Source organism: Fistularia commersonii, chromosome 11 (genome assembly GCF_037954325.1).
Source record: "Fistularia commersonii isolate RoL2024-O1a breed Wild chromosome 11, RoL_Fcom_v1.0, whole genome shotgun sequence".
NCBI classification, from domain to species: Eukaryota; Metazoa; Chordata; class Actinopteri; order Syngnathiformes; family Fistulariidae; genus Fistularia; species Fistularia commersonii.
Genome location: NC_141294.1, coordinates 4,755,367 through 4,775,035, shown reverse-complemented (window position 1 = coordinate 4,775,035; position 19,669 = coordinate 4,755,367). Strand labels below are relative to the sequence as shown.

The 19,669-nt window shown below is 36.4% G+C and overlaps 1 protein-coding gene across 3 annotated transcripts in view; it reads right to left on the bottom strand.

Moving 5' to 3' along the window:
* The window catches only part of LOC147229270 (zinc finger protein 236), a 49,876-nt gene that overhangs the window by 21,048 nt on the left and 9,159 nt on the right, over positions 1-19,669 (bottom strand). For all 3 annotated transcript variants that reach the window (XM_086154597.1, XM_086154595.1, XM_086154596.1), the window contains 17 exons: positions 15,892-16,014; positions 15,357-15,530; positions 13,692-13,869; positions 13,161-13,433; positions 12,197-12,400; positions 11,812-11,944; positions 10,343-10,603; positions 9,874-10,106; positions 9,237-9,338; positions 8,883-9,025; positions 7,882-7,985; positions 4,751-4,902; positions 4,197-4,373; positions 3,743-4,043; positions 2,929-3,032; positions 2,355-2,789; positions 384-520 (listed from right to left, as the gene is read on the bottom strand). In XM_086154597.1, the coding sequence (XP_086010723.1) occupies positions 384-520; positions 2,355-2,789; positions 2,929-3,032; positions 3,743-4,043; positions 4,197-4,373; positions 4,751-4,902; positions 7,882-7,985; positions 8,883-9,025; positions 9,237-9,338; positions 9,874-10,106; positions 10,343-10,603; positions 11,812-11,944; positions 12,197-12,400; positions 13,161-13,433; positions 13,692-13,869; positions 15,357-15,530; positions 15,892-16,014 (3,234 nt within the window). The remainder of the gene's footprint in view (positions 1-383; positions 521-2,354; positions 2,790-2,928; positions 3,033-3,742; positions 4,044-4,196; positions 4,374-4,750; positions 4,903-7,881; positions 7,986-8,882; positions 9,026-9,236; positions 9,339-9,873; positions 10,107-10,342; positions 10,604-11,811; positions 11,945-12,196; positions 12,401-13,160; positions 13,434-13,691; positions 13,870-15,356; positions 15,531-15,891; positions 16,015-19,669) is intronic.

Below are 19,669 nucleotides of genomic sequence, written 5' to 3'. Positions count from 1 at the left end.
TGCTCCACTGAACATGTGACTGACATTTAGTGATTAAACAGTACATTACTTATGAGAAGTCTTTAGTAATTCTAACGTTGTAATTCAATCTGCAAATAGTGTAAGTGTGATGGTTTGCATCTTCTCCTTTCAGACATAAAACCTCAACCCCCCAGAGTGTTCTCTATGTGTCCCCTGTGACTTTTTTCTATAACACCGGATTCATTTTTTGTTAAAAGCAACAAATCAAAAATTAAAAAAGGCTATCACTCTAAAGGAAGTGTGAATGAGTGGATTTCAAGGGGCAAAAAGACCCAAGACAGAGACACATGTTCCAATGTGAAAGACAACAACACAAAATATAAATCACAACATAGGATTCAGTATGTGGGGAATGAATGTACCTGGACGGTGATGTTATTGATGTTGCTGGTGTCAATGCCAGAGATCTGGACATTTGGACAGACCAGGTTGGCAGGTGCCAGCTGGAAGTGGATGCCTTCCAAAGTAGTTAAGCCATCAGACAGGGACACTGTAAGATCTCATGTGAACACAATGACATAATTATCAAATGTGCAGTATATTCACATTTATAGTAATCTCATTCTGTTTAGTTGAAGCAGAAATCCTACATTATATTCTGACACATAGAATATTATGAGTACATAACTAACGCTGTTAAATAAGGTATTATGGTAGGAAGAGTAGATGTAAAATAACTAATTTCATATCTTATCCGGTACAATGAGCATTGTTTTATCAACTACTTTACTAAAAATTACTAAAATTACTTTTAAAAATTGAGGGATCAAGTCTATTTCACGTGTTTTCTGGTTTCTTCATAAGACAGTACATTGAATATAGTTTTGTGAGCGGTTAAAAGCTTTCCCCCATTTTTGACATCTCATTGAGTCAAACATCTGGGCATATGTTGAGAAGACAATCAAATAATTATTTTATACAAAAATATTCCGTATTCGAAGAAATAATGTGATAGCTAACGGTGGATGATAGCAATGATGGCAGAAACATAGTTTTTCCTTAATGTTATTAAAATCACTGAAATAGACTGATTGTTTCTGCTAACCAGTATTTCTGTCAAAACTATAGAGAATATTATGTGGGTATTCTGCTCAAAAGATTGATATAGCCAAGACGCAACAAAGGAAATCTGATACTATAATATGATTTGCACAATAAAAAAAATTAGAGGTTCTGAAAGGTGAAGTAATGATGTGCACTATGAAAATCTAGAATGAAAGAGTAATTGAGAATGTAAGTGGTGAGCACTGGAGCAGAAAGACATGCATGGGAAATATTTTTGGTCAACTCCCTATTGTTATGCTCAACAGGCAGTGCATGGAAAGTAATTTCAAGGGTGCTGATTTGGTTTCATAATATTTTACATTAAATAATGAGGTGGAGTGCTCTAGACAAAGTTAAAGACCAGAGCTGAATACATAAATCCAAGTGGGTGTAAATGCCCCACTGCCTTTTATGGCTTGGCATATTTTCCGTAATCAGTGTCAAAATATGATATTTAGGCACATTTCAATTCAGCATTAATCACTAAAAAGGGCAATGTCCTCATTTTGTGCTTGAGGTGCTATTTGCATACAAATACCAAATCCCAAATATTCTATAAAAGAAAATATGATATAGTGTATATGACAAAAACACACATATTGAGTCAAATACAACTTATCAGATGAAAAAGTACATTCTTTCAATCTAATTACACTAACAAAGTATATTCTTATAAAAAAATGTTAAGCATCAAGACAAAATAAAATTAGAGCCTTTTTTCTTAATATTTGAAGCCCAGAAGTAGAAAAGGGATAATTCTCTTAAGTCTGTTTTTAAATATTTGCATATGTTTATTTAACAAGGATTATATGAATCCAAAGAAGGAAGAGTGCATTAGTACACTTTTCACTTTCCTTACAAGGCAATTCATCATGAATAATATCGGACCTCTAAGCTCTATAATTCAAACAAAAGAGAGGCATTATGAGATTCACTCTCCTCAAAGAGGAGAGTTTCAAGAGCTGAGTTTTGAGGCCAACATTTCTTAGGACCTGTCACAAGGATAATGAAATAAACAGCCCTGTTTGCAAAAACTCAAAAGTATGTTTACATCTGAAGAGCACTTCAGAAAGTCTATGTCCGCAGAATGACTTGACTGTTTTAACCACTGCTTCTGCAAATTGCTTATAACATACTGCAAAAAGAAACAAAAACCATGTGCAGCGAAAATACAGTTGATCTTATCCACAAAAAAAGTATAAACAAATAAAACAGATACAGTCCTTTATTTTGGATTGATCTTTGGGATGATGTAAATTTGTGAAGGTGTGTGTCTGAGTATTCCTTACCAGGCAGGATGGCTTGCCCCACCAATCCACCAGACTGCAACAGACTCTGGTCAAACTGCCCAGTCAGTACCTGGTTAGCTGGAAGGTAAATGTTGGAGTCAGAGTTGGGTGTTTGTAGCAGACCCACAGGCTGAAGTGCCTCTGGAGCTGCTGACTGCTGGCCTTGACTGGAGCCTACAGCCTGACCTGCCCCTGGTTCCTGACCATGACTGGCCTGACCAGTTGACAAGGAAGAGTGCTTTGACTTGCGGCCATCACTATTAGCTGGGAAGTGGCACGGGATGTGAGTTTTGCGATGCCCAGAGGTCCTGAAGCGGAGGTCGCAGAAAGGACATTTGAAAGGCTTGGAGCCAGTGTGGAGGCGCATGTGCACCTTTAAGCTGCCCTTTGTAGAGAAAGAGGTGTTGCACATATGACAGCTAAACAGTTTCTGACCTGCAAGGAAAACAAAGCAATTCAGATTTTTTTCTTTATTATAAGTGATGCCTGTACAATCTTGATCATTATAAATATTCCAACACATTCGCATATTTCGCAGATAACAAACTAAAACTAGTGTGGTAAAAACACTGACCTGTATGTGTCTTCACATGACAATCTAGGGTAGATTTCACTGTGAAACTCTTTCCACATTCATCGCACTTGAAAGGTCTTTCTCCTGTGTGGATCCGAATGTGCCTGGACATTTGGGAAAATAGACAGGTGATGAATGATGAATAAAGCAAATCCATCACCTTTATTATCTATTTCCGCAGCAAATCACAAAATTCAAGACACCATCGTGACAATTTGAACTTCACTCATCATTTTAGGAATTTTTGATTGCTATTTGGGCAGTTTTCAAACCTTTTCCTCAGTAGTTTACATAAATTACATATTAATTGTCCTTTATTAGCACACATCCCTTTGTGCTTCAAACTGTTCTGAGATTAGGGGCAATTAGGACCTGCTGGTACCTTATTGTTGGGGTGTTACGATCATGAAATATTGGCACTTTTCCACTATACAGTCCTACCACTACTAGGATTGACTCAACTTGGTCTATGGTAGTTTTCCATTACTTCACGGTATCTGCTCAAAGTGAGTTGGGTCGTCTGAGCACGGTAGTGCAACGCCATCCTGCTGTTGTTTTTATACTCAACATTATACACAGAAACACACAAACACTGGGAGGAGGCCGTACTTGCTGCTCAGTTTGTGGCTTTTTGTCACAGACAAAGCAAGAGAATTCTCTTTTGATGTCAAATTTTAGTATGTGCTCAGTACACTTGAAATCTCACCAGAGTAGGTACTGAAAAAGTGCTCAGCTTCAGGTTCTATCTCTAATGGAAACGCAAAAAGAACCGAGTCAAGTTGTGCGTGGGAAAACAGATCAAACACAAGTTTACCTTACAAGATCGCTGGGTTTCTTAAAGCTCTTCGGGCAGAAACTGCAGCAGTTGGCAAACTTGGGCTCTGTTTCTAGCTCTACTGCCTTGTCCTTGATTTCACTGATCCGATCCCTCTCCGCTGCTGATTGTGCAAGGATTCGCTCAGACACCGAAGCCTCCTCACCAGGATCCTTTGCCAGTTCAGCTGTCTGCTCCTCTGTGAATGTGATGATTTCTAAACCTCTTCTTTTGGATGTTTTTTGCTCTCCCTCTTCTTCATCATCATCTTCCTCAACATCTTGGCCTTCCAGATTTATCACTTAGAGAAGTCAAAGCACATAGTTATTTCAAAAAAAGTCAGACATTCAATTATAACTAAAAGTTTCTATTTTCACTCTATTCATTCAAATTATTATGGCATTGTTAAATTAAATATCTGTGCATAAAACATCAAATTTCTGAGTGTTCTCACTTCGATCTTCCACACCATGCTCCTTCTTCATGTGCTTTTTATATAGCAGATTTGTCCTGAAGCTCTCACTACACATGGAGCATTTAAAAGACTTCATATGGATAATCATGTGGCGGTTGAGGCTGCCATTGGTTGTGAATGAAGCGTCGCAAACATTACATTTAAACGGTTTTACACCTGTCAGGAGGAGATAACAGAAAGGAGAAAGGTGTTTTCATTTGAATACTTTAATAAATCCTACAGATTAATCCAACCACAATATTGCTTTTTCCCACAAAGTTTTCCATTTGCTCAATAATTTCTTCATATTTTGCTGATTTATAATTTGGAAGGATGCAGGAAACTGATAACATAAAAGTTCAATGTTTAATTCTACCATTTTTATCTGCAATCTTTGTGCTCTTAGAACTCAATACCAAATCTTGGGAGAAATGTTAATACTAGCTCCTTTAATTTTTCAAGATCGAATATCCTTCAGTCAATAATGTAAAGAAACCCAAAAAGCTTAAGAGTGGAAGATTTTTTGAATTCCCAAAATATCACTGTCAGTTTACCTGTATGTGTATTGAGATGGGACTTCAGTACTCCAGCTGATACAAAGGACCGTCCACAGAGTTGACATCTGTAGGGTTTCTCACCCGTGTGAGACCGCACATGCTGTTTTAGGTGACTTGACTTTTTGAAAGCTTTATTACACCAACTGCATCTAAGGATGAGAAGAAAAAACACCAAATACAATAGGTCAATATTCCTCCAGGTACTGGGCAACCAACTGTAAACCGAGTGCTTTTGACAGCCCTCTTGTTAATTGCACTTTAATGTCTTATGTAAATGATAATGACAAATGCATAATGCTGATCTAGTTACTCCAAAGTATTAGCAGCTGGATAAGCATAGAAACAACATAATGGGTAAGGCTCTGAAGAGCATGGGGCTGATCAACCTGATTTATACATTGGAACTCCATTCTTCACCTCCAGTGGCAAAGGATCTAGCAGCCCATTTTTATTATTTAATGTGGGTAACAAGTTGCATTTGTCATCTGCATCAGCAAAGCTTAAGTGGTGTGACTTCAACAAAATGAAAAGAATTGAAAAAAAAAATTTAAAAAAAATGAAAATCAATGTTTTGCCTGATGCAGAGAATGCCTACAACAGCTAGGAGGCAAGGTTTTGGTTTTTGACCACCACAGTAAAGGCGCTGTAAATGATCTATATACGATTTGGCTGTACTGATCTTAACATTGGTTTAGCATCACAATATATATGTTTGATTCATTACAACCTTATGATTAAAATTTGTTAAGTTGTCAAAGATAAGGTTCTCTTTCTGTTCCCATAGTCAACATGAAGCATGGGAAGCAGTGTTCAAATTTTATTGTCTACATATCTTGAACAAATTTGAAAGAGTCTCAATGACCCAAAACAGTACAAAACAGTGGGGCAGTATATTTTCTTGATGGCTAAAATGCAGTCGAATGTGCCTACTTTGGGAATACAACATACACACTCTCACTTCTAGGAGGAATGAGCATTCTTGCTGCTGAATTAATGGTCTGCACCTGTATTAACAGAGAATCCATTTGCATCTATACACAGACACCGTGTTCATGTTTATTTCATGATTTGCATTAAAAATTGATGTGGTTGCTTTTAGTGACAATGAGTATAATCATATCCCCCAGCAAAAATCAGGTAAGACTGCGGCACCAAAGCAACAAATTATATCAATAAACCTGGCAAGACAGATGAAACCCTCCGAAAAAACTCTATCAAAAGGTTATTAGCTATTTAGAGAACTCTGAATTTGAATTAATTTGACAACCCCCTAGAGGGATTTGTATCATAAATCGTCTCTACTAATAAGGTTAGGATGACATATACTAGCTGGCATTGGAAAAACAAGCTTGAAAATATGTTGAATAGAGCTTGTTATTTTATCTAGTAATGAACTTTAGTACTTGGAAAAATAGCTTAGCATCTGTGTCTGATGTAAGTTTGCATCTTCCTTTTGGTTAGTCTGAATCTTTAATGAGGGGGCTTACAATAACACCCTCCAGTTTACCATGCAAATATTCAGACCAGCATAAATATTAAGCCTAATGCTCAGAGAAAACAGTGTATGTGAGAAAATGAATACAAATTTGCTATGGTTGTATTTTATCAGTGATACAGCCAACTCATTATGATGCAGGGAATGTAGTTAAAGTTCTGTATTCCTCAGAGAAGTTCATGGAATGAATTACAATATATTAAGATAAATGTTACTCTTCTCCTTTTGTCAATATTTCTTAGAGCAATACACTAAGATATTTTTGGCAGGTCTCATGAAGGGAATTAAATAGAACATACTGTCAAACCTCAATGTATTTATGGGATATGCCTTGAAATGAAATGGTTATCTCCAGAAAATTGACAAATTAAAGATATTTTCAAAGTTTGCTGAGGTTATTAAAAGCAATCATTTTGAAACCTGTAGACAATTTATATCATTTCCCCTGGGTTCAGTGACAGTTATAGAAACTAACATTGATCTTTTCATGCATTAAGGAGAATATGTTTTGTTTGTCTCTATGTGGCACACAATGCAAACATAGCTCTTTAAGATTTAAGAGAGTCTATAATTATAGGTGTCAAACCTATGGCCTGCGGATCAGGCCAGTGAACAGGTCTAATCCAGCCCACGAGATTATTTCGAAAAGCATAAAAATGAGCTGCAATTTTTCCATGAAAGAAACTATTATTATACCATGATTTTACCCTTCTGACCAAAGGGAGAAAAGATTTTCCTCCTGTGGCCCCTGAGCTAAAATGAGTTTGACACCCCTGGTACATAAACAGTGGCTTGTATATGTATATTGTCCAATTTCTTAGGTTTCTATCTTTATGGAAATGAGTGTGAGGTGAAATATATGTAAACTCTTTCAGGTTTTATCCTGTCCTCATAAACTGAGTAGTGAATTGACTGAGTGTATAATTATACCAATACTCTTTAGTTCTTTGGGATTGAATTTGACCATCAAATTTTAGTTATTTAGAAAATAGAGGCTTGATTAAGTTTGAGGTGACATAGCCGCAACAAACGTGTTTAAATTTAGACACTTTAGTTTGATTTTCACACTACATTAAAAGTACATTAAAAGGCTTTGAATGATTGGAAAATGTAGGGACATTTTTAACAACTAGAAATATAATGTCCAGGCCCAAGGCTAGTTTATGCCAATATATATGTCAAATATGGGGCGGCGTGGAACAGGGGGTTAGAGCTGTCATCCTTGTAACCGAACATTCCTGATTCTCTTCCCGCGCTCCTGCTATCTAGACAAACTGTTGTTGAGCAAGACAATAAACCCCTTACTGCTCCCCTGGCACTGCTCCTTTGCTGCCTTCTGCTCATGGTTCATCCAGTATGCGTTAAAAGCAGTAGTCAAATTTCATTGATGTCGTGCTCTATGTTTGACCGAATGTTACAATAAAGGTATTTCTTCTAATGCAGGATCACAAGTTTGACTTTGTAGCTACTATCTTTGATGGAATTTGACATTTAATAAAAACAAAAGGCCTCTCAAACCCTTAAGTTAGTAAATATCTTCAAATAACATAGGTGGTTTGGATACACAACGACAACCCTACATATCCACATGCAAACACACACGCACAAAGAATAATTATGTGATTAAGAAAACCTGTAGGCCCTCTTGCAGTTGTCTTCAATGTCATCCTGGAAGTCTTGTGTTTCTGCAGTTAGCTGAAGTTCTCCTTGACTGCTTGGCTGAAGAAGCCCATTTGTCTACATTGACAAGAACATGGGAAATATTCAAAGTAAGTATTCAAAGTGGTTGTCACTGTCATGCACAGTAATGTATTTTCTTGTGAAATATATTTTTTCCTTTGCTGTTTCCAGTGAATGCCAGATAGCATCACATAAATATGAAATATATACAAAATAGTACTCAATAAAAGCAGCATGTGAAAGATATGGTAGACATGTAAACTCTACAGGAATGTGAACAATGTAGCTCGGACTTATTACCAGTTGTCGTAGAGTCAATCTACTTGGAAATATAGACATTACTAGTTATTTGTTGTTTTCGTTATTATGATGCATGTGTAATTGTTTTATTGTTTTTCTTCACCTTTGTTGATACATGGCGTGCAAGACTAAAAAATAATCTGGAATGATAGATGAAAGCATTTCTCAAATTACTTCCCTCTGTAGAGACCTCATAAATTATATAATCCGATGTAGCTGAAGACAGTAAATATATCTACTTAAAGTGGGTACATTAGAGTTGGAAGTCTCAGGAGAATGGACACACACAATGCTATATTAGTTCAAAGTGTGCAAACTGAACATTTTCTTTCAAAGTGTATGATGTGAACACGTTAGAATACAGCAGCATACAATATAATTATTAAATTTTAATGTGTGCACATTCCCAACTAACAGAAATGGGACACAACATGCAAATTCACCTGATAAATTGTGCATCTTGCATGTGATTATATTCCACAGTGCTGATGCTGTTGATTATCAGCACCTTCTGCCAAAACTGTCTCTTTTTAGCAAACAAGTCTTAGTGACTGATTTCCTTTTTATCTCATGATTTCTAAAATCAGGGGAGTCTATGTTGTAAGTTTACGGCTGGTGAGCAGAAGTGTAGAGAAATACTTTGGCCTAACTCACCACTTCAGCATTGGGATCATGAAGCAGATTTGGAGGGTGATAGCTGGAGGACAGAGCCTGAGATTCCAGTGTGCTTGAATCTTGCAGTTGCTGGACTGTGGAGAACTGACTCTGATTGTAACTGGGTTCTGTGATGGTAAAGCCTGGAAAGGTTCAAATTATTGCTCAGATTTTAAAAAGAACTGGCTAGTTAGGTGACAAATAGATCTAAAAATGGTTTCTAAAACGACATTCTGTTCTCTTTTCAACTAGACAAGACAAAATAGTTAGGTATTTCAGAGTGCACAAATATTTTCTACATATTTTCAATGCTTTACAAATACAAAAACAAAGTTGGGTGTGTTGTGTTTGCACCTTGTGTTAGCGTTTGCTGATCAAAAGCAGGCTGAGGGAGAGCTGGGGGCTCAAACTGGCTGATATTTTGAGGCAAAGTATGTTGGGTTGTTACATAGGAATCTGACAACACAGAATGACATGCAGTCAATGTCTGTACAACAGTACAGAACACTGATTTCAGGTTTGGACTGTATTTTGTTGATTTCTACAGAGGAAAAAAAAGGGCTGAAAAAATTAATATAGTAATGCATGATATCAAGTATCATTACCCAAATGCACCCTAGAAATAAATTACAAAAACTCTCACTGAGTCAATGAAGCGAGTAAAAAGAGGGAGCATTAAAAGAGGATTTATGTTAAAAAAAAACAAGCATTAGACAAGCAAACAAACATAACTGCAATTAAATTATAAACGAGGGTTCATCCATATGGAACATACAGAGCAGTATCCAGTGGTACTTAAAGGACAAACTCAATCTTTAAAAATGTCTCATATATTCTAGTATCATATATATTTTCGGTGCTTTCAAAATCTGTATTGCTAATATTTTTTGGTCATTTAAATCTTACGATTATAGTGATTCTGTAATGCTTAACTCAATCACACTGTGACCACATTAGAGCCTCGTAAGTGATACAGGTTACAAGAGCTCACCTTCTCCTTGTACCAGAGGTTGATCAGTCAGCGGTGCCTCTAACGTTACTTGTTGACCTCCATTTACAACTTCTGCCTGTCCTAGTCCCAGCATGCTTTGCTGCTCTGCAGAAGAGGCAGGTGGCTGCTGTAGGGAGTCCCCCTCCATTTCCACCTGCATGACATGGGGTACAGTGCCTGCTCCTAAGGGGTCCTCAGTTGACTGGGGCTGTAGCTGCTGGGCAAGTTCATATCTGGTTTGTTGGATGGTATAAGAAAGACAGGAGCTGTAGTCTATATATTTGACTAAGAAACAATCTGTAAATTATCAAAACTTCTGCCCAAGAAAAGTAAATTATACTTGTAGCATTACATATAAGGGTTACTTTTATTGTTTGCAAGGCAGTTACACCATTCATCTTGTTGGCAGATTTCCTAAACCTGTGGCAAAAGTGCCATTCACGCAAGAACAAACATAGTGCAGCCAAACCTGTGAGTTTTCATATGCTTTCTGCAATTTGGTGATGATTTAAAAGTCTTCTGGCAGTATGGGCACATGTAAGGGCGTAGGTCACTGTGTGTGGTCATGTGGCGCCGCAGGCTGCCACTGGTGGTGAACGTTGTATCACATATGAGGCACTTGTATGCCTTTAGGCCGGAGTGGGTTCGGATGTGGGATTTGAGAACACCCGACGAGGCAAAACCCCGGCTGCACTGGCTGCACTTGTAGGGCCTTTCTCCTGTATGAGACCTGTAGTAATTAAACGTTGACATGACTTTGCTTTGGGGAATCCAGTAATGATTGCTTTTAGTATCTGGAATATTATTTGCAGTAGAGAGCATGCATTGCTTTTGAAAGGCCGACTGTTGTTATTCTCAGTCCCAGCAGACGTGAAAAATGTTATTTTTGTTTATACATTATATATTTATACAGTGCTCATGAGGATACAAAAAAAGACTGCCAAAAGCATATTGTTACATGTTTCAATACCAACTTATGGAACCTGTCACTACAGGCAGATATACATCCCCATTACCACAAATGTGCTCCAAAAACAAATAGAATGGAGGAGCGCTAAACATGTAAAGAACAACAAGAATGGTAAAGTCATAACTCATATAAACTGCCTCATATTAAAATGAGGAAAAATACTGTCTCATATGAGGCAATGGTTAAAAAAGATCAGGAGAGATGCAGAGAGCAAGTAAGTAGGCTGCTGAAATCAAATGAAATAAAACCCTCTTTTCAAGGGACACCTTCTCAAAATTAAGCACAAAGACTGCATACATTAGCAAAAAAAAATAATAGATTCTAACATTAATGTTCTGGAGCTCTTTTAATTGTTCATCCATTTTCCGTATTTATACTTAACATCAATCTGTAGTTAACTCAAATGATGAACTCTGCATATACCCTCTCTCTACATAGTAATATATATAGATATACTGACATATTAAGGATTATGGTACATTAACAATTTGCACACTTGGTCCTAGCTACTTCTCCTTCTCCTCCTAGCTTTTTCTTTATCCTCAATATCACCTTCATTCCAATGTCACAGATTATCTTCTTGCATTTTTGACTCTGTTTTGCACTGTTTTAATAAAATGGTTACAAAGCAGCTGTTTTGACTGATAGTATATTACTTTAGCCTAGATGTGCACAAATGAATCACCTTGAACTATCAATCATAAGTACCTGACTACTTTTCATCACTACTTCTGAGAGAAAAGGAGTGAAATGTTTTTGTGTGTTGTCACAGACTATCATAAGTAAGTTTTATTTAAGAGTAAAGAAAAGGAATACAACGAGTAAAAACTCAATATAGTAGCTGCAATAAATATTGTGAACATTATCATTTAGAAGCAGATTTACCAAAATGTTGATATATTGCCTTAAATTTTCATATTACTTGAATATTTTAATGTTGCACTGGGCATAGGGACTTAAAACCTTACCTGACATGCTGTTTTAGATGACTTGATTTTTTATAGGCCTTATTACAGTACTGACACTTGTATGGCCGCTCACTGCCTACTACATCCAAGTACTGCTGGAAAGCCAGACGAGGGTTGTGGGAGGGGATGAGACCTGTTAATGAACAAAAGTCATGTGGACTTCTATATGAGAAGAGAAACAGCGCCATGCAGAAAAATACAGCACATGTAGAGAAATACTGATAAAAACTAAGTAGTTCACTTGTGAAGATCAAATGGGACAAATAAAGTTTCTTGAATTGAACTTGACATACTGAAGAGTATACATTTAAAACTCAGATGCAAATTCAGATGCAAACATGCAAACCTATGCAAAGATACAAATGCTTGCGTTACAGGCTCTTACCAAAGTCAGTGATGAGAATTGGTTCTTGAAGAGGTATATCAGGCAGTGGCAGGTTACTCTTTGACACTTTTGTTTTGTTTGTTTTCCGGGGAAAACGGTGCTTCTTCTGCTGCAGGCTTTTGAAGTGAGAAGCTATGTGCGTTTTCCTGTGGCCTGACGTGCGGAAAATCTTATCACAATGAGGACAAGGGAAAGGGCGAACCCCTGGGAAAAGGAACAAAAACATGGCATTCAGCAAATAACTATAGAAAATTATATTGACACTGTAACACATGAAAAAAACTATAACAGGTAGAACTAAATAAATAATTTCCATACAAGCCATTCTACATGACTAACACACGACTCAACACTAAAACAAAAAAGTAAGTGCTACAGAAGTACTACAGAATAAGAAGCTTTACATGTAGCAGCTATATGGGTATATGTGAGTGTGTATATATATATATGTATATATATACACACACATACATATTCAACGATATATATATACATATATATATATATATATAACACCACACACACACACCCACATACATACATGCATACATACATACATACATACATACATATACTCAATAAATGCAGTGCCTCAGTTCTCACAACAAAAAAAACATTAAAAACATTAGTAAAGGGTCAAAAACAGTGTTGAGACATAGTAATTAGAAGCCTGGGCTAACGTAAAATTTGGTCTGCTACTTTTTTCAATATTGTCTTCAATAATGTCTGTCTTTCAAATGAGATTTTCTTCAGTGTAATTTACTGTGCCATATACTTGAGAAAGAGGCAGAAAATCATGTTCAAAGCAAATGTATGACTTCTATGGTACATCTTTTGGGCAAGTTTTAGTATATATAAGGAGTATAATTAGAAATGAAAAAAGGGACAGTGAATAAAGCTGTTGAATTGTTATATTCACTTTATTTAGATTTAAATAAGTCTTTGTTAAAGACCTTCTTCTCACCTGTATGTAGCCGCATGTGTACCTTCATGCTGCCAGAAGTAGAGAAGCACTTCAGACAAGACTGACACTCGAATGCCTTGATGCCCGTGTGAGTTTTCATATGTGCAGTGAGAGTACTCTTTACAGCAAAAGCTCTAAAGCACTGTTTGCACTTGAAAGGCTTTTCATGGGTGTGGATACGTATATGCCGAACAAGATCACTAGGCTTCTTGAACTCCTTAGAGCAATAGGGACAGCCATGCCAGCGTATTCCATTTTCCTCCCTAATAGAGCCTGTTCAGGGGGATACAGTCACAGGGCAGTTTTTCAATTAAATAGGGCTAACATGTTATATTTCATCAATCAATCATTAGCTATGAGAAGTTTCGATTAAAGAATAGCGTTCCATTGCGAAGAAATAGCTTATAATGTAGCAGTCAAAATTAGATAAATAATTATTCATATGAACATTTACAGTTTCATCAAATATATTCCAAAAAGCTTTCCATTACAAAAAATCCAAATATAAGTCAGATTCATCAGACCAAATACCTGGCATTTGTATAGGTTTTTTAAAAATGCTCCTTTTCCTTTCTCTAATTGGTTTGTCTGGAACATGTGCTTTCTTGGTTTCTACAGCAGCACTTTCAGAGGTCTGAGTCTGTGAATCTCTGGATGAGGCATCACTCTGTGGCTGCACAACACTTAGTCCGCTGTTCTCAAGAGCTTGCTGTAGATAAAAAAAAATTTAAAAAAATGGTAAAGGTTCATGATTGTAACCACCAAGAAAATAAACAAAGCAAAGTGGCCAAAACTGAGTATCCATGGGATATATTATTGTTGTGTCAAAGAGCTGAGATTCTTTTCAGTCTGTCAGTAAATTTTATGAGTCAAGAGGGATCATAAAATTTACAGGCAGTTCCGTTACAGTGACTGTTTTCAAGGACGGAGAGACTGCCCCATTGGTAAAGTCTGTTATATTTATTGTAAGAAAACAAAAACTCAATAATAACAAAAGATAGGGTTATTGATTGATCTGCTTTGCATAAGTTAGTTACTGAGCCAACATAAATGTTTAAGGATTTTAAAATGTAATTACACTTTAAGTATAATCTATTATCTATTTATCTATTATTGTCATGTTTTACTTGAAACTCTGGCACAACAATTTCCTTCGGGATAAATAAAGCTGTTCTTATCTTATCTTATCTTATCTTATCTTATCTTATCTTATCTTATCTTATTTTATCTTATTTTATCTTATCTTATCTTATTTTATCTTATCTTATATTAATGTGAACTTCAATTCTAATTTAAGGTCGCCAGCACTTGCTGAGCAAGTTATTCATTCCTTTCTAATAGTGTTTGATTAATCTTCTAGTGGCTTTGCCTTTATCTGTTGTGTAGGAGACTAATTCTGAAAAATAGAAACATGATGAAAATCACCAGCTGAACAAGCTCTAGAAGAGCTCTTTACCCCATGTTTAATTTAGGGATTTTCTTGATGGACCTTTATTGTGTCCTTAATCCCAGGTTTACCCACCGACCCCTTTAAGTAGGAAATGTAGATGCCTTGAAATATCAGATTTAGAGTCAGATTGCACTATGCATGCTATGCTATGGTTATTGAGTATGACAAGTGTTGGTCCTTTTAGGTTTCTGTGTTTTTAATACACTGCCTTAGTTTCTTCTACATCTTAACTCTCTCCTGAAGAGATTGTTTTTTTTTAACCATTATAGAGTAAAATTAATTGAACCTGTAGGGCAAGATGTTTTCTTAATATTAATCCCTCCTGAAATATGCAACTGTACAGTACTGCTGTGAAAATTCATTATTAGACATTTTCATCAGGATGACTCATTGTTAAAAGCCATTTAGCCACATATTGAAACATGAAAAAGTAAGCCTTTTGGTTCACGAAGTACATTATTTGACTAACAGCTAAGCAGGCCTATGAAATACATCACCTCTTTTTGTCTCTTTTACCAGTGTGCAGATAAATTAAGACTGATGACATCATTAAAAAACTTTTTAGGTTGGAAATAACAGGTGCTCTTATTTTTATGCAGCTCAGTTACCATTTCTGCAGGTCACAACTTAATGTGAAATTTTCTTAATTGGATCTAAGGTATGCCCTTAGCTCTCGTGACTATCATTTTTGATCACTTTCACATCACAGTTTGATGCTCTATAGATGGAGGGTTTTTTTTATTCACCTGCAAGATATCCTGGTTGATGGCAGTTTCCATGGCAATGGCTGGCTCTGAAGGTTGGGGTTGGGTTGTATCACCATTGACCTGCTCAGACAACTCTAGAAGCTGCTGGATGACATCCGTAACTGCCTCACCACCCTCTGACCCCCCAGTAGCTGTACCTCCCATCTCTGTCTCCTATTAGTAAAAACAAAGCGCAAAAGCGGGAAGATGAAGATAATGTAAAAGCTGAAAAAGTAATTAAAAAAAATAAAAATAAAAATTAATTACAATTCTTAAGTGAGTCATTTCAAGTTTTTTTAAGCAATAAATGCGTTACAGGAATGTAGATGACATTAATTATTACAGAAAGGGGTCTAAAGAAACAACAAAAAGGTAGAATTATATGAAAAACAGTGCCCGAATGTGGACTCAAAATGCAACAATTTAGACACTTCAAATATATTCAAGCCACAGCTAGAGCCCTTTTATATATAACTGACTTGCAAGTAGGGTTAAAGGGCAACTCCTGTCGTGTCTGTCATATTTTAAGCCTTACCGAAGTGCTCGAGGGCACCTCTATCACAGAAATGTGCATCTTGCTGATGTGGGCATTCAGGCTGCCCAACTTCTTAAATACACAGCTGCAGTCCAAGCAAGGAAATAATGGCACGCCTTTCGTCTGAAAAAGTACATGGGACACTTAAAAACTTTTTTACCGGCAACGATACTTTTCATGAATCAATTTTGCATTCACTTAAGTTCCAGATGTATACAATGCAGGGATGCTGATAATAAGGAATAACAATCAACAAGTTCATTTATAAATATTGAGCTGACAGCAAATCCATCTCCATGTCCTAAAAGTCCTGAAAATTATAATTATTGTTGGAATCTTTTCGTGGCAACTAAACTTGAATTTCCATTCCATCTATCATCCAAGAGTCTTCTTCAGTTAAAATGGACCTTGGGGAGTTTTCCATATATAACTAGGGTTGGTGGCTACTCTAAGTTGCAAGGACTTGTTATGTTAATTAGTTGATTTGCAGCTGTCTTTAAGAATCTAGGTTGAATGAGGTTGTTGTGTTAATGGAAATGTCAATAGGAGAAGCAAAGGTACAACTCCTGGAGACTTATTAGGGTTAAGATTTGAATACGTACAGCCAAAATTCAGATTGTGTGAAACAAAGGAGAGAAACCTGTTAGATCACTTGGACTGAGGCTCAGGCTGTAGTCACACAGGAATGGAACGATCTTATCGGTGGAAACAACAACAAATGAAACCCAGAAATGGGACCCAACCAATGTATACAGGAAGAAAGTGGTCAGCTGTCTACAAAATCTTGAAAAGGATGAAGCCATAGAGAAGCCATTTTATTATCAACTGTAGCCAGCAGAATCCACGACTTGCATTTACCAGTAGCATTTCACACCTAAGCCTTCAGTGACGTCCTTCAGAAATTAATACACCTCATAAAACCATCAATATGACACAGCGGCAGGAGAATCCATACAGAATCCCACTTACATGGGCTGGTCGAGCAACATTTAATTTCTGTAGCAATTCAGAATCAATGACCTGGCTTCACAATTAAGAGTAGGATACTAAGATCATGGATACTGTCAGAACAAGAAAATAAAAGGTGATTTTATTTTTATTTTAAAGATGAGAGATTAGTCAACTAAATTTTATTAAATCCTAGTAGTATGCAATGTGAGCTTAAAGAAGTTTGTTCAATAAAGTATACATTCGCTGTAGTTCATATCAACACTAACGAGATGATAGCGAAAATAAGAGCAAATGGACTACTTGCATGGATTACTTGCACTTGTTTTTGCGAATATGCAGTAGCAAAACAACTCAACATATTGCCACTTTATTTTCATTATAAATTGGAGATGATCCAAATTATTTTTTTTAATTTTTATTATATTTGCTATTATATTTGTTACCACTGATTAAATGCAAGCAGAATAACATTCCAAGAACATATTTAAAAAAAAAAAAAAGTTTGCACACTAACATGGATTTTACCACAGCACCTGCTTGTTGAAAATAAGTAGGTGCTGTGTTCTCAAGAAGACTTCAATGGCTGCTGGGGTTAGCCGACCTCTCCTCACACGATCCACCTTTCCATGAAAGGTCCGCCAAGTATATCTGCAACCACATCTAACTCATCTCCTCCTTCAGCCAATGTTTGTTAAAAAAATACAACGATAGCTGTTAGTAACCACCAGATCTATGGGTTTAGTTCAGATATTTTGTACAGTACCACCCATTAGGCTCTCACGAGTGCTTATCCAATCCCAGGACACTTACATGTCAAGTCCAGCGGAAGACCTTTTAGCTGCCCTTGGTGTAGCAGACTCGAGATCTGATTGGCTATTGCAATATTGTCCATTCACTTACAGACCACAGGAGCCTGCTCTGTTTTTTCCTCAAAGCTTCAGGCAGATTTCATAGAACACAACAACACAAGCTAGCTGAAAGCTGATTTGATAAAAACTCTAACATAATATATCACACTGGGAGCAACGCAAGCAGTGGATATAATAGGACATGAGGAGAACAGACCATGGAGAATACATTTACTACATATTTATAGGGAAAAACAAACACTTTTGAGTATGTCTAGGCCAGCAGAGAAGGCCTTGCTGGCCCTGATTCCCAATCAGTATTTACAGACTCTTGACAATTCACAAGGAGGGAGCTCCCCTCATACCTATCGTCAGCAGTATCAACTCCATTACCTACAGCATGGCCAAACACACTGCAAGAATTTCAATGCAAGAAATAACAAGCAATGGAAACTTAGACCAACCTTGATAGCAATATACAGAAAACCCCTCAAACTTTTCATACTGGCAAGGTCTCTCTCATGAGAAGAGAAATCTCTCATGGCAGGTTTCCCTTCTTCTCAAGGGAAGAAATACAAATTCAGTTGCCACAAAGATTTCGAGAATAATTAACTATGACCTGGATGACTGAGAACTGCCTTAGACATGAAAATAAGAATGCATTTCCTCAACAACTTTAAACACATTGCATTTATTTCTGGATTTCTTTGCTGGAAAATATTAGTTGTGAAAATTGTCAGTGAAATTTATACTTGGTTTTTATAGTCACCATAGTTTTATCCCACATTGAATTCGGACATTATTGTGATTACAGCTAAAACTTTCAGCGGTTGATTTCAATTCCTGCTTAATGTAAAAATAATAATGAATGCTTCCACTTGGAATTCAGTAATTCTTTACACTTTTAATTAATTGTGTTGTGTAACAACTCGGGCACTTATATGTACAATCTCTTTTTTGGAAATTGATATATCACTTCAAAAATCAGGAGTTCAGCCTACACTTGGAGTAACCCAAGATACCTTGAAGACAGTAATGTCAAAATAAACATATCACTTTGAGATTTGGGAGTGGCCGACATGTTGTGCATCTTGAATAAATTAGATGCATATTTTGAAAGTCTCAAAATATGCAAAGCTTTTAATTTTTGGCCTCCTGGAGTCATAAATAAAATATATATATGAAGAAGCGGATCACGGCTGCATATACATTGAAAGAAAGCAGCCTATGAAAGACTTTGGAAGCCATATATATGCAAGAAGAATGACCGGCTCAATATGCCTATTTTCTACATGAACTAGCACACCACTGAATTTCTGAACCATAATTATTTTGACTTCTGTGGCTGTTAATTAAACATCTGCTCATGAAAGCTATAATAAATAAAACCTTTCCACAGTTTGGTCAATGATGGTCAATAAAGCGGAAAAAAACCCATGACAGGAGATAGCTTAAAAATGAATTCATTATTTAAATGGTGACACGATAAAGCATTTAACAACAAATTATGTCAAGCTGTTTTCATCACAGGCTTTTTGTATGAAATACACAACAGTATTAGCAACAAGGGAGGATAAAGTTTCAGTTCTGGTTCATTTTGGAGACTTTTTTTTCAAAAAAGCACTGAATTAGAAAGCCCTTTGACCACTTAAATCTCTAAAAAGATTTACCATTCCCTTCAATGTGATAATTGAAAAAAACATTACATTAGCTCGTGTAAGCATTAATGTAGCCTGGCATCTCAGTGAACTGCGTCACTTTTTCTTCAGGCTCGTACCATGCAGAAAACAAAAACAAAATAATTGAGACATGGCCCCAAGACACTGAAGTCACAAAATATGTGGCCAGAGTGTTTTTGCAACTTTGCCAACAAAAATAACAAAATTAAAAATGCAATGTTTTACAAAATTCTTCCTACAAACTCAGATTTAACAAAAAAATAAGTATGCCAACCCTACTTTCGCCTTGGTTTATTCTCT